At 37.0% G+C, this 13,293-nt stretch overlaps 1 protein-coding gene across 17 annotated transcripts in view; it reads left to right on the forward strand.

Moving 5' to 3' along the window:
* Positions 1-13,293, forward strand: part of KCNMA1 (potassium calcium-activated channel subfamily M alpha 1) — a 432,171-nt gene that overhangs the window by 182,448 nt on the left and 236,430 nt on the right. For all 17 annotated transcript variants that reach the window (XM_088526419.1, XM_088526403.1, XM_088526411.1 and 14 more), the window contains exon 3: positions 9,793-9,854. In XM_088526419.1, the coding sequence (XP_088382545.1) occupies positions 9,793-9,854 (62 nt within the window). The remainder of the gene's footprint in view (positions 1-9,792; positions 9,855-13,293) is intronic.

The following is a 13,293-nucleotide window of genomic DNA, read 5'->3' on the forward strand; positions in this document are numbered from 1 at the left end:
ATTAAGGTATAATATGCATCTTAAGCTTATACAAGGCCTAAAATTTGATCATTGTTGCTCTTGCTATTTCCTTTGTATACTAATTAATTGCAGCTTTCTATATTGTCAGATGCTTATATAAGCTTGGGTGATTAAGTAGGCTTGGATTTGTTCCTTATAATGAAAAATGCCAATTTTTCAGTTTTCAGAGGGATCAGTATAAGGGATGTTTTCCTGTGGACATCAGTCAAAACTATCAATTTTAGCGAAATATAACTGAAGGACAAACCATGTCAGAGAAAGGAATAAAAACAGTATTTTAAAAAAAATAAATAAAAATAACCTACAAAGATGACCTTCAAAACTACTGTTGTTCAACTTCATCAGCAGCAGTTTTTGCCCTTATAGGGTAAAATATGCCTGATATCCTCACATCGATTTTGTACGTTAATGTCCAGCATTTGATGCTTCATTTAATTGCTAAAAGAAATCTAGTGATGATGCTGACAATAAGCCGTGCTTAGTCATGGAGCAGAGCACATGAATACAGATATGGTGAGTTCCTACTCATGCAGGTCTCTAAAGGTGTACTTGTCCCTATTAAAAAGTCATGTTTTTGATGACTACCTGTCTTCAGAGGTCTGTGGAACCATTGTGCTATTCTAGGTCTCTGTTAACTGTTGGTAAGTGGTGACTTTTTACTGGAATAGGCATTATTTCTTCTATCTATATTGAACCCAGTTAGGGTTTTCAAATTTAATTAATTGTATTGAATCTGGTTATGATTTTTGAGTGAGAGCTTGTCTCTTGTATTCTTTCTGTAAGTTACTACACTTTCCTACATTTCAAGATGTGCCATGCACATTTGGAGACTTCATTTGTGGGTACTGTACCAGAAAGTGTGTGTGGCTTTGCCCACCTCTGCATCTGTCCTACCTTAGTCCCTTTCTCCTCACAAGGTGAGATCAGGCATTTGTAGGACAGAGAGTCCCATGTGAGATTATTTAGTCTCAAGACTTCATCAGGAGGTAAAAAGCCTTCTGTCACAACTGTAACATATAAATTCAACTGAAAAATTCATTAGGTGCATTTGAGAGCCTTTAAGTGGAGCTCTGAGGATGGGATTGTGATTAATTAGCCGTGATTAGGAGTGCAAGTGGCGCTTGCTGCATTGTTTGTGCCACTCTCTAGAGCTGTTTTTGTTTTGCCTTTGAGCAGTTCTGCCCAGTTGAGCTTGTTTGCTTTTCAGCAGGGTTTGGTTGTTTGATGGGCAAGCTGGTCCTTTCTCTGAGGTGACCCACAGGTAGGCTCATTGATGTCCCTTAACTACCATCATGCTACGAAAAATTTAAAAAGGGAAATGAGAGCAATGACAACTTGAAGAACAATTTTTATAGGTAACTGTTTTGGCATCTCTCATTTGCTCAGTGAGTCCATAGACGCAGTCATGCATCAGTGGAAATAAATGTGGGTTATGCTCGTACTATTATAAGCAGAGTGGATTGTGTTTTTGTTGTTGACCTTAATGGGAGCTGGTTTGGTTGACTTCTAGGTGAACAAGAGGAAGGACTTTTTATATGTGTGTGTGTGTGTGTTGTGGGGGGGAGACAAGGGCAACACATATATACATATGTATATGTGTATATGCACAAATAGATGTGATCCGTTCAGGATTTAGCACTAGAAAATGAAACATTGTGATAGAAAGTACTGCTATTTTTTTCAATAATTAAATAGGGAATTGGCAAAGTTGCATGCACTTTAATTCGTCACATTGCCAGGCGCTCTCCCAACAAACCTAATTAACTTCAAGCTACAGAGCACCATTAACAGATGGGACTTTGTCTTGTATTTTTTCACTAATTAGAAAATCTCATTTTTTTTAATGGACTGAACAGAAGATTTTGTATTCTCAATATGTCAGTGGAAAAAATGGGGAAAAATCACTACGTAAAGAAAAATAAAATCAAAATATGAATACCTGTACGAATCACGTATAAAACAGGGCATGGCAAAGACATTTCTTAAAAAGAAAAAAAAAAAAGAAAAATCACTTCCTAAAATGAGATTGGATGGATGGTTAGGTGGGCAAGTACATTAAGATATTCTATTTCTTCGCTTCATTCCTTGCCTTTTTTCATATTCTTGTCTTTGATACGAACTGTAATGATTCTTGAATTCTGATCATGCAGCATCCCTTCAATAGGAAAGGATAGACTCTTCCTGATTTCAAGCAGTCCCCTCAAAAAGAAGGTACTCTGCTTAAGTGTGTGTATGATTCTGCAAAAAGAGTTGGATCCTTTCCTAGAAGGAGAATAAAATTAAATCAATGGCAGACACAAACTGAACTTGCTGCTTTTCTTGTGTGTGGTTGTATTCGGAGATGTCACATATCCTACTCCCAGTCATCAGTTATCTTAATTACTTACTACGGTTATCTTAATTACTACCTCAACTACATGAATAGTTCAGCAAGCTTGCAGTGATTTAGGACTTTGCCTTGCATCTCCCTTGTACCTTTCAGATAATGCTCAGATTACTGCTGTGATGTGCAAGGGCTATACCTGCAAACTGAAAATGTAACCCAGCAGGCTCAGGCTAGTTCTGTTTTTCTGTGAAACTCTTCTGTGTTTGCTGTGTTCATTTCCTCTCCTCAGGAATTTTGTTTCTACACTTATTTATTGTAACTGTTACATAGGTTTGTAAAAACAGAGATATAGATAATTATGAATTACATTTTGAGGAGATGTTGATACTAAATACATTGTTTTAGTGTCATTAATCAATTAAAATTCTTCTATACTGCATGTCAGTATACATAGGTCGCTTAATGGGGCCAAAATTGTAGTATTAGAAAGACAAATGAAAAGTAATTGTAGAGAGATATATTAAAGCCTTTCTGTTCAAACAAAACCCTTGAATAAATGAAGTCCCATTTGCTTTCATAGATGATGTGTATTACCCTGCTCGTTTTTTAAAGTCATTATTATAGCAGCGGTAGAGGTCCCAGCTATGCTAGATCCATTGCAAACACCTGGACATGGAAGACAGCTGTTGCCCTAATGAGTTGATATACAGTATCCTTGCCAATCAGAAGGAAAAGGGAAAATTGGGAGCCTGCTGAGGTGAAGTGACATGCTTTAGGTAATATACCACATGAGTGGCAGAACGAGGGAAAATAACCAAGTCTTTAGATTGCTCATCATCATCCAGAGCTCCTGCTGACCTACTTTGCTGCCTGTGTTATTTTTAAAAGGAAATCCTTGCTGCGAGTTTTCCGGGAGAAATGGACTGAGACCTTACTGCCTTTTGGTTTTATAGACCTTGACTTTTCTCTGTAAGTGGGTAAGCGGATTTGGGCTTCGCCCAAGCAGGCCAGAATTTTTATTGCAAGAAATCTTGTAAAGCTGCCTAAGTTTTCATTTCTTTTTTTACTGCTGGTTGGTGTTTAATTTAGTGTAGGTTTTAATAGTTAATTAACCTTTAGTTAACCCTTTGTTACACCATAAATTGCAGAAGATCAGAAAGTCAATGATATGATTGAAAGTTAATAATTTGCATGTAAACATTTTCAAGACTTTGGGTACCTGAGAAGGTTATAATTTGGACCCTTGATGTTGCAAACTTTGGATTTAATGCTATAATTTAGTAAATTTATTCTCAAAACTAAGAATTAGTAGGGCCTGACTCTTCAGAGTTGAGTGCTCTTGAATCTTTTCTCACTTTGCTGAAAGTGCTGTCTTGCATGGAGGTGCTTCTTTTCTTCTCTAGCTGGCTTCTGAATTCTATCTGGCATTCAAAGCATGAACGAAACTATAGACATGTCTCTTCCTCCACCACCTGCCTCTCCTGCATGTTAAAGGGCAGAATCAATAAGTTACCAGGACAGGTTTACTAGCTCGCACACTGTCCCGCAGGCGTATCCTTTAAGATTCATTGTGGTATATGCTGCAGACAACAGCAGGAGCTGACTGCAGAATTTGCACTTTGCAGATGCTTTCAGGAGGAGTGATTCCAATATCATTGTGTATTTGTTGCACAAATGTATTCCAGCGTGCTTGGCTCTTTTACAGGGAACGTGTTAGCTACAAAGTCTTTATCCCTTATTTGTTGATAAAAGATAGATGACAGGAGATTTCACAGTTTCTTAGAATCCTTGTTTGTCATTTGTTGTGTCCATTATTTATTGTTCAGAGGCAGGAAATGGATTTTTTTACCTTTTTATTATTTTATTACTTAAGCTTTCTTCTCTCAATAGCTCATTCCATCCCTCACTTGTTTGCCTCTCCTCGTTTGCTCTTGTAAGGTGGCCCACAACAGCTGTGCAGTTTAATAGTTTTCTTTAAAGAGAAGGTGGCATTCCACGCAGTTATTCTGGAAGCTATTCAGAGAGCTTTTCATCAGCAAGAAATATGATCTTGGAAACGTGTACGAAATCGAATATGAATATGAAATCTCAAGAGTTGAGACCTCCTTAAGCAAAGGAAGGAAAACATTACTGCTAAATTTTGTACCTTTCTCTTCATCACTTCAATGACTGTAGTATAGCTTGGGAGAGGTCAGGTAAAGAAGGGGGACCAAAGAGGCTGTAGAGAGGGCAATGTGTTTGAGCCTGGAGAAAAGGCAGGAGACAGCTCCTCCCAGAGCATGGTACTAGGTCCTGCTGATAGGCTTTGGATATCATCACTGTTGTATTCCTGGTTAATAGGTTATAATAATAAAGGAAGAACTATCTGAATGAAACTTTCTATTGCTTGCTATAAAAAAATATTACTTTTTAGTTGTGTTGATAAACCACATAGCTCTGAAGCCTATCTTGTTGGATGAATCAGTATGAATCGCATGATGTAACATGATGCAGCTGCTTTAGTTCAGTCTTAAATGTTCAAAGGGAATAATAAAGACCAGCACTTAATGAAGCAAGTGCTACCAAAAACGAGTGGAGAATACTGATTTTTAGAGCAAGCATTGCTTTAAGCGTATACTGCATTATAGTAAATAGCTCTCCCTTTATCTGTATGTATAGTAACTAAAGAGGTTATTAATTGGTCAGCGATTTATATCAGCTGCCATACACAGTTTCAAACCACTTAGCATTTCATGTAAGAAAAGTCCTTTCTTTGCAAATAGAATATCAGGTAATCATCAAGCCAAGTAAGCCATTTTGACCATTCTGTGGTCCACACTTGCTCAAGTATTAGGATCATTACACTAGTAGCTGTACTGATACTGGTGCATATTCTAGACTCTCAGAATTAATGCTGGGATCATCAGGGAAGCAGGGAAGCATCAGCTTTTCCTGCTTCTGAAAGGCAATTTGTACCTGGCCTGTCATTAAAAAAAATGCAGCTTTTTGTTCCTAATTAACCCAGAGAAGTAAATTCCATTTGTCTACTAAAGGAATAAAATGGATTTCCATTATTATGGTTAAAGCAGGTTTGCTTTGATATTTATAAATATCAAAGCTTCTAAAGGAAGCTTATTTGATATAGATATATGGGTGTGTGTCAGACAGAATTCTGAAGAGCAATATGTGAAAATAGAAGGCCATCAAATGAAGAGATAAGGTCTTCTAGGGCGACTTTTCCAGTCTTTTTGCTTCCAAAAAATGTTTTATTTATTTATTTATATTTCTTCTCACCATTTTCCTGAGCTTAATAAGAACCAGTTACTCTCCAGTGCTCCTGAAAACCTAGTCTTATTGAATAAAATGATTAAGTTAATGGATGTCATATAAGATATTTTCATTCTCTAACTCCAATAGAAATCCAGGGCGATAAGCTCAGAACGGAATAAGCTATGTGGAAGCAAAACACGATGGGAGAGTAAGCGGTGTCATTTACCATACAAGCCTTTTAGTATGTATAGGAAAGAAAATGGTCATAAAAAAGCATCATGTGAGATTCACAGTTTGAAATGTCATGGGAGATGGATTGTCATGAGAGGGTGGAAAAGAGGAGATTGCCTTCTATTTACATTTACTTTGTAAAAGTCTTTAAGCATTACCGATTGATCTGTCTCTGATGTATCTTCATGGATGGGTCTTCAGCAAATAGATGCATAGATGCACATATGTATAAATATATATATATACATATAAGTATATACATACACATGGCAGTATAGGGATGCGTGTACACAGACTCTATATAGTTAGGAGAGTGAAGGAAAGTGCGAGTTTTGGAAATTTACGTTTGAACGATTTACATGATTCTCTATCCAAAGTGAGGGAAATAAATGCAGCCAGATTGTAAGTAATCAGAGTGGAATTCAGCTAGCGTAACAAATACCTTGGAAACTGGTTTTATTCCTGGCTTATTTTTGATTTCAGATAAGAGTTTAAAACCTGTCTAGATACACATACTTCCTTCAGGATGGATTCACAGTTTGTAGGATTTGTCATGGGCTGGAGTGCTGTTTGTGGATATACATATCAAAATCTAATCCAGGGCGAACACCTGTGGTGCCAACACTTTGTTAGCAATTTAGAGAAACAGAGATTGCTATGTAAGAGCACATAAATAGTCTAGACTTTTGCTATGATGTTTCTGACACATTTATTACGAGGCTGGTGTGGAAAAATGGGCTCACAGGGACTTTTCCTTTTAAATTCCTAGTAGTTAAAGGCTGTGCCCTCAAGTGTTTCACATAACAGGACTCCTGAATTTCTTTTTTCCTTTCCTGCTTACTGCTTATTTTCATAGCTAATGTGGAGAGGAGGGTAGTAGTAGATGTCCCTTCCCTCTGCTCAAGCTCTCGAGGTCTGTGCTGTTCTGTGTTATCATTTACAGAAGGTTCAAGTATTTTGGCACAGTGGGAGGCTGAACAAAAGTTCACCCTGATGAACCTTTACACTACTCATTGCTTGTGTGCGTTAATTATATCTGTCCTCCCTTGTGTCAATAGCCTTCCCATTTTCCCATGTTTCTGCAATAATGCTAGGACATTAATTCATTCAGACATGAGGGAAAGAGTGCCACCCACCAGGTTATCAATATTAAGCTTTTTGTTCCATAGCCCTGACTCTGGGAGGTGTGCTGATCCTTCCGGAGGTGGTGTTCATTCTCATGGTGTTTTCTCAATGCCTGTATGTATGGTCCCTGCAGTTTTGGTATGTTTCCATAACACAAAATATTCGAGGGTATTTTATTTCTTCTGGTTGTTGTTAATGTGCACCTGGATCTCACCAGTCACTAGTCACAGTTCTACTGATGCTGCTTGCTTTTTTCTTTTTTTTCTTTTTTTTTTTTAATTCTTTAAAAGTGTTTTTTTCTGTTGTTTTGCTAATTTATGCCTCAAAAAGATACTGTACATTTTTGTTGAATTTTTTTTGTTTGTTTTTTGGAAGACTTGAGGATACGCAGCAATTATTCCATGCTTTTTTTCCCCTTTTCCTTTAATCAGATTGATGTTTATTTTTAATTCAATACTAAGTGCTTAGTCACTGTAGCTTCTAGCATATGACTTCACATTTCTCAATCTTAAACAAACACCAAGTTATGATAAATTAAAAGATTTGTTCCTTCCAGAGAGGGAGAGGGAAGCTATAATGGATGTGTAACAATAACAAAGTTGTGCCAAATGCATTGGAATAATAAACAGAGCAAGCAGGCTTTTTCTCCCCATGGCCTAGTTAATAAACAAGACAATAATTCACTTATGTATATGCCTCTTTGTTTCTATTAGGTTCTAGTTACTGAGAGTTTGGGATATAAGTCTGTTTAGCTTTCTACCACACTTCAAAGCTAGCAAAAGTTTCCAAATGCAGGCACTGGCACCCACAAATTTTGCAAGGATTCAAATCTGAAAGGAGATCTAAACTCAGTAACTTTGATCTTTTTTTTCCTTTTTCTTTTTTCTTTTTTCTTTTTTCTTCCAACCTGGCTTTTCTACACATTTGCCATAAAAAGCTTGACTCGATACCACTGTCACTTAGGAATGGAAAAATATGTTTCTCTGCAAGCAGGTTAAAGTATTTAAGATTCCCCTCTATGCTGGATTTGGGGGCACTATGCATTGTAATGCCAGCTGTGTGGTTTGGGGTGTCTCACTATTATCTCACATGGAGATGAAAGGGGATCAGATAAGAGGACAGGTAATTATATTCACTTAAGTGAATCATTCTTTCTCAGACATTTGCAAAGCACAAAGCTGTACTGAACAAGTTCTAGAAGGGGTGAAAACTTAATCAAAAGCAACCCATTTTTTACCTAAATATAGCTGTGATATAGTGTTAAGATATTGGATGACTTTTTCTCTCTGTTATTGGAAAATACGTGCATGTTTGACTCTGCAAAGCTCAATGGTATGGTAATTACAATGGTGCCTTGCTCCCAGTACTGCCATTACATTATTCAGTGAAAGCTCTGAGAGTAGAGAAGCTTCCACCTTCTTGTTTCATTATGTCTATTTAGAACTGGCACATTGCACATGCCCTTGCATTGCCTGCAGTGTAACTGTTGGGCTCTACCCTAATATGATTGCTTCAGAAAGAGATATTTTAAGTTATAATAGTTATTAAGAATTTCTCTTTTTTATTATATAGGTGGTAATAGTAAGTGTCCAGCTCTTTTAAAAAATATTTATTTTCTTTAAATTCAAAAAAGAAAATAGTATTCTTTTTCCATGAAATCCAAATCTTATGGCATATTGTTTTTCACTTCATGGGTTAATAAGAATGATCTGCGCAGAAAGCCAAAAAAAAATCCAAGCTGAGAAAACTTTTGAGGAGAGTTTGGAGTTAAGTCCAAATTTTGGAGTTAGTCTAGGAACTATAGTCTAAGAAAGCTGTAGCTGAAAGACTTTCCATGCAACTTCTTTCTCATTTATAACGGAGGAGCTGTTGAATCATGGATGATTCAAGACTCTACTGATGCAGTCTGGGAAATAATTTCTTATTAGTCAAATGACATCTGATAATTTGCAGTGTAAGCTTCTAGGCCTCAAGTCAGTACTGAATGAACAAGTTGTTGTTTCTGTGTCCATCTTTTGCTTGAACAGTTGAAATTGTCAACAGAAGAAGTGATGGCGGTGGTGGTGGTGCTCATACATGTGACCAAGTCTGCTCATTCGGAACAGACACGACACCACTCACGCATTTCACGTATGCGGTAGGGCAGACTATGTGCTAAGCTTAAGCTGCTTCTGGCCTAAATTCATATTTTAACTGGAAGTGAGAAGCTACCTGTCCCTGGCAGTAACCTGTGGTCTATCGGGTCCTAAGCGATCCCTTCTGAGGGTTTTTGGAAGGAACACTATTTGTAAGCAGCTATTCAAGCAGCTCCTGCCAGATGACTTAAAGCTGCTGTTTCGAAGCCATAGCCCAGCAGGTCAGATAGGTGTTGCAAGAGATGCAACTTCCTATCTGTTTCCCATTCTCAGTGCAGCAGACAGGAACCTCTTCTGATTCCTTCTTGAAGGATAACAATGATAAAGCTGCACTGCGACACAAGTGCCATGCAGTGGGGTTGCTTGTCACTTGAAATTTAACTGTCTAGTTATTGCACTTAGGATTCAGGACCCGTATGTGGACTGTGTTTTCCTGAGCCAGGATTCAGCTGGCTTACTTGTGGCTTCCTGCAATGCCGGAAAGCATCCTGTGATGATATGTAGTGTTTGAAATGCAAGCAGGATTAGTGGTGGGTGGTGGTTTTTTTTTTTTTTTGGAGGGGGGGAAGAAAATGACAGCTGAAATGAAAAGAATTCTATTCTATGATTTATTTTACCTGTCCTTTTTTTTTTTTTATGAGTAAAAGCATAAAAGTTTCATTCTAACTCTGTTAAATAATTGCTTTTTTTTCTTTTCTTTTGTAGGTTGTATTAGTCTTCGCTCTTAGTATTGGTGCTCTTGTAATATACTTCATAGATTCGTCAAAGTGAGTATTCTGATACTTTTTTCCTTTCCCTCCTTTGCCATAGCAATTATAGATCTTTAAATTGCTCCATTCATCAACTTCAACTCGGTGCTTTATCCTCATCGCCTGAGTTTGAAGAACTTAAAATTATTGTATAGTCTTTCAAAATAATTTAGGTATGGGGGGGAAAAAAAAAATTGCATTAACTAGATTGAACTCGGTCAGCTTGGATCTGCAGAAGGAGAGAGAAAAGCAGTACTTCTGCATACACAGATGGTTGCAAAATACTATTTTTTTCATTTCAGTATGCATAAGTAGAATTAAGACTACAATAAGAAATACAAGAGAAGGATATTTGCCAAAAAATGCAGTTTGCAAAGGAAATAATTTTGTGTCTCAGAAAACCTCTGAAATGGTTCTGAAAACAAACAACAAAAATGATCAATGAAATAGTCAATATATGTATGTAGTATACTGACTCAAATTTCCAGCTCCTGGGCTTGATAAATTACTCCTAAATGAAGGTTAGCCTATAAAAATCAGAGAAACATCTTTTCTCTTTACTACAACAGTTAATATGCAGTAGGAGGCTGAGGCTGCTCCTTCCAAGCTAGCAGAGCTGTCTGGAACAGCAGTGACTGTGTTGTGAAATCACACTTGTGTTGCTCAGCAAATAAGTCATTTTGCTTGTGACATCTGTAGTTATTGATGTCCAGGCAGGTGATGGCACCAGCGAAAGCATTCTCAGAAACGTGGATGTGAGCCCTTTCCTGTGCGAATTTCAAGCCCTGCTGCTCTTGTAGTCAAGGTGTCTGGAGCATAACACAAGTGTCTTGAAGTGGAGGTTTCCTTTGTAGAGAGGTACTTAGCAGTGGGAAAGCTCAGGCTCTATCTTGAGCTACCCTTGTAGGGTATCTTTCCCCAGCTGCTGCTGCTTAGCATCGTGTGGAGAGTTCATGTTCACTTTAGCCAATTTTTAGTTAATCTTTATGAAAACTCTAGAAGTGACAATGACACTAGTCCATGCCCAATGTGCCCAAGTCAAAAGAAGTCAAATCTGTTTCTGTTTTGGTCTCAGACTACTGAAATCCATAAATCGCTTTCTGGGGGCAATTGTCTGCAGTGAAGCTAATTTAGCCTTTAATGGTTTTAAGACACTGCACTCTGGAATACTTTGTTTTCCTTAAGAACAGCCACACTGAGAAAATTTTGGGGATGGGAGCAGATTTCTGTAGGATGCTTGAACTTTCTGTGGGTCACCTAATCTGTATGCTGCTTGTACTTATTTGCGGCTCACTTAATGTGGATAGAAAAGCATTTTATTTGTAGATTTTAATAGCTTTTGAGCCAATATTTAATCCACTGCTACAGTTTACATTCAGCAACCTCAGGTTAATATACTAGCATATATTTTCTTCCTCTACCTTTCTTTCCATAGACACTTTTCTTTAACAAAGACTTTTAACAAAATACAGAATATTTTTGCTTTATCTAGTATTAGCACTTGATCTGATAACCATTACAGCAATGCAGAAAATAAAAGGGGCGATATATCAGTCTTATTGAAGATCTCTAAATGTGTGATTAGTGAAATTAATTCCCTTTTAGTATGAAAACTTCACTTCCATGTACATATAATGAAAAGCTCAAGTAAAATATCAGATATATAGTACTTTTTAGTTTATAGTTAGAAATTTTGTATCAGCTATAATCTATCTGGAATGTAGAGGCTAATACATACTGTGAGAACTGTCAAAACAAATATATGAAAGAAATTATAGCATGAAAATGGGTCTTCATATTTAGATTTTGCTCCTGTAAATAATGAGTAGATTAGTTATACAAACAATAAGTGTGGGGATAACCATGTTTTTTATTTTTAATAACATGCATCTTTACAAAAATGGGATTATTCTGATTTGCAGGGGTTTTATGTGTGCTTCATTCTCACTGTCTTGCTGCAAATTAAAAAATGTACTGCAGATCACTTCAACATCAGATCTACTGCATATTTTCCTCACGTACACTGCAACTTTTTTTTTTTTTTGCATGTGGAGGGCCTTTTGCTGAAAAAGCGAAGTAATTTGAGAGTAAAAAATGATTGAAATGTTACAAAAGCTTGATTAATTTTATGATGAATGATCTGCAAAGATACAGGAAAATGAATGCTTCTATAGGTCAGTTACTGAAAGTTAAGATGATATTAGTCATATATATAGTATATATAGTCATATTAGTCATATATATAGTATGCAGCGTGACTAGGTGGGTATGTTTTAGAATGATGGACTTGTCGTTTTCAAAGGCTAGAACAAGACCTATATTAAATTATTTATCTTTAAGAGCACCAGTTACTGTTTTTTCTTCTACATTAAAGCATAACTTACATGGAACCGCAAAAGACTGTTACCACTAAAGAACTGTCATGAAAATAGTTCTTACGAATCCACTGAAAGGCACAGTACTCTGTGAAGGGTACGAAAAGGGTAAAGAAGGGTATCAAATACCTGTTTTTAAGGTATTAAAACCAGAGTGAGATGTCTCAGAATGTGTATGTCCTTTTTAATGGTAACATTAGCAGTCTCTGTCCATTAACTGCATAGAAAGAAATATCCCTAGAAAAGGCTGCTGAAAAACAAGAAAGGAAGGAAGATGAAGGAAATCTTCCTGGCTTTCCCCAGAATTTCACAGGATGAAAAATTTTCTTGTGTTATCTTGTAAATAAAAACTGAGCCTACTTTTTTCATGATGTGCGAGAGAAATGGCATTCAGCTCCAGCCAGTGTTGGTAGGAGTAGCCCTGAAAGAAGGAAAACCTGGATGTGCACGTTCTTCTGGGGAGTTAGAAGAGTAACCCCCTCAGCATAGCACCTTCTCCCTACCAATTAGTCCTTCACCTGGGCAGAACCAATTAGCTATTGTGCGTTGCCATAAAGCATTTCTGTATTAATTCTGGCACAAATTTGGGCATCTTTACGCCATGCTGAATTGCAAAATGTGAACACTGCTGTGATCAAGTGCTTCTGCATACAACTGAACTGATTTTTCATAGTAAAAGGCCGAAAAAAATAACGGAAAGATTCTGACCAAAACCTAAAGAAATTTCATTCTCAGTGGAAGGAGGGAACGCTTTTTGTTTTGAAGATTATAAAATGATTATTCCCATAGTATTGAGTAAAATTATTCTGTTGTTTACTCAGTGCTTCCACTTCTTACCTTAAGGAGCCTGAATCATTATCTTCAGGTACAGTAATACATATATATACAGAACACTTTTTTAAAAAAGGGAATATGTATGCTTTCCATGGTATGTGCTAGCAACTAATTTCAGTCCTTAAACTGGGAAAGCATTTAGCAGAGAAAATGACTGTCTTGACATACCTAGAGATTTAGTCCTGGTAGGAAATGTTTCACTTACTACTGAGGACTAGACTTCTTTCTTCCTTCCATTATTTGTGGAA

Source organism: Tinamus guttatus, unplaced genomic scaffold (genome assembly GCF_059628265.1).
Source record: "Tinamus guttatus ecotype Peru unplaced genomic scaffold, ASM5962826v1 Tinamus_guttatus_pri_ptg000246l, whole genome shotgun sequence".
NCBI classification, from domain to species: domain Eukaryota; kingdom Metazoa; phylum Chordata; class Aves; order Tinamiformes; family Tinamidae; genus Tinamus; species Tinamus guttatus.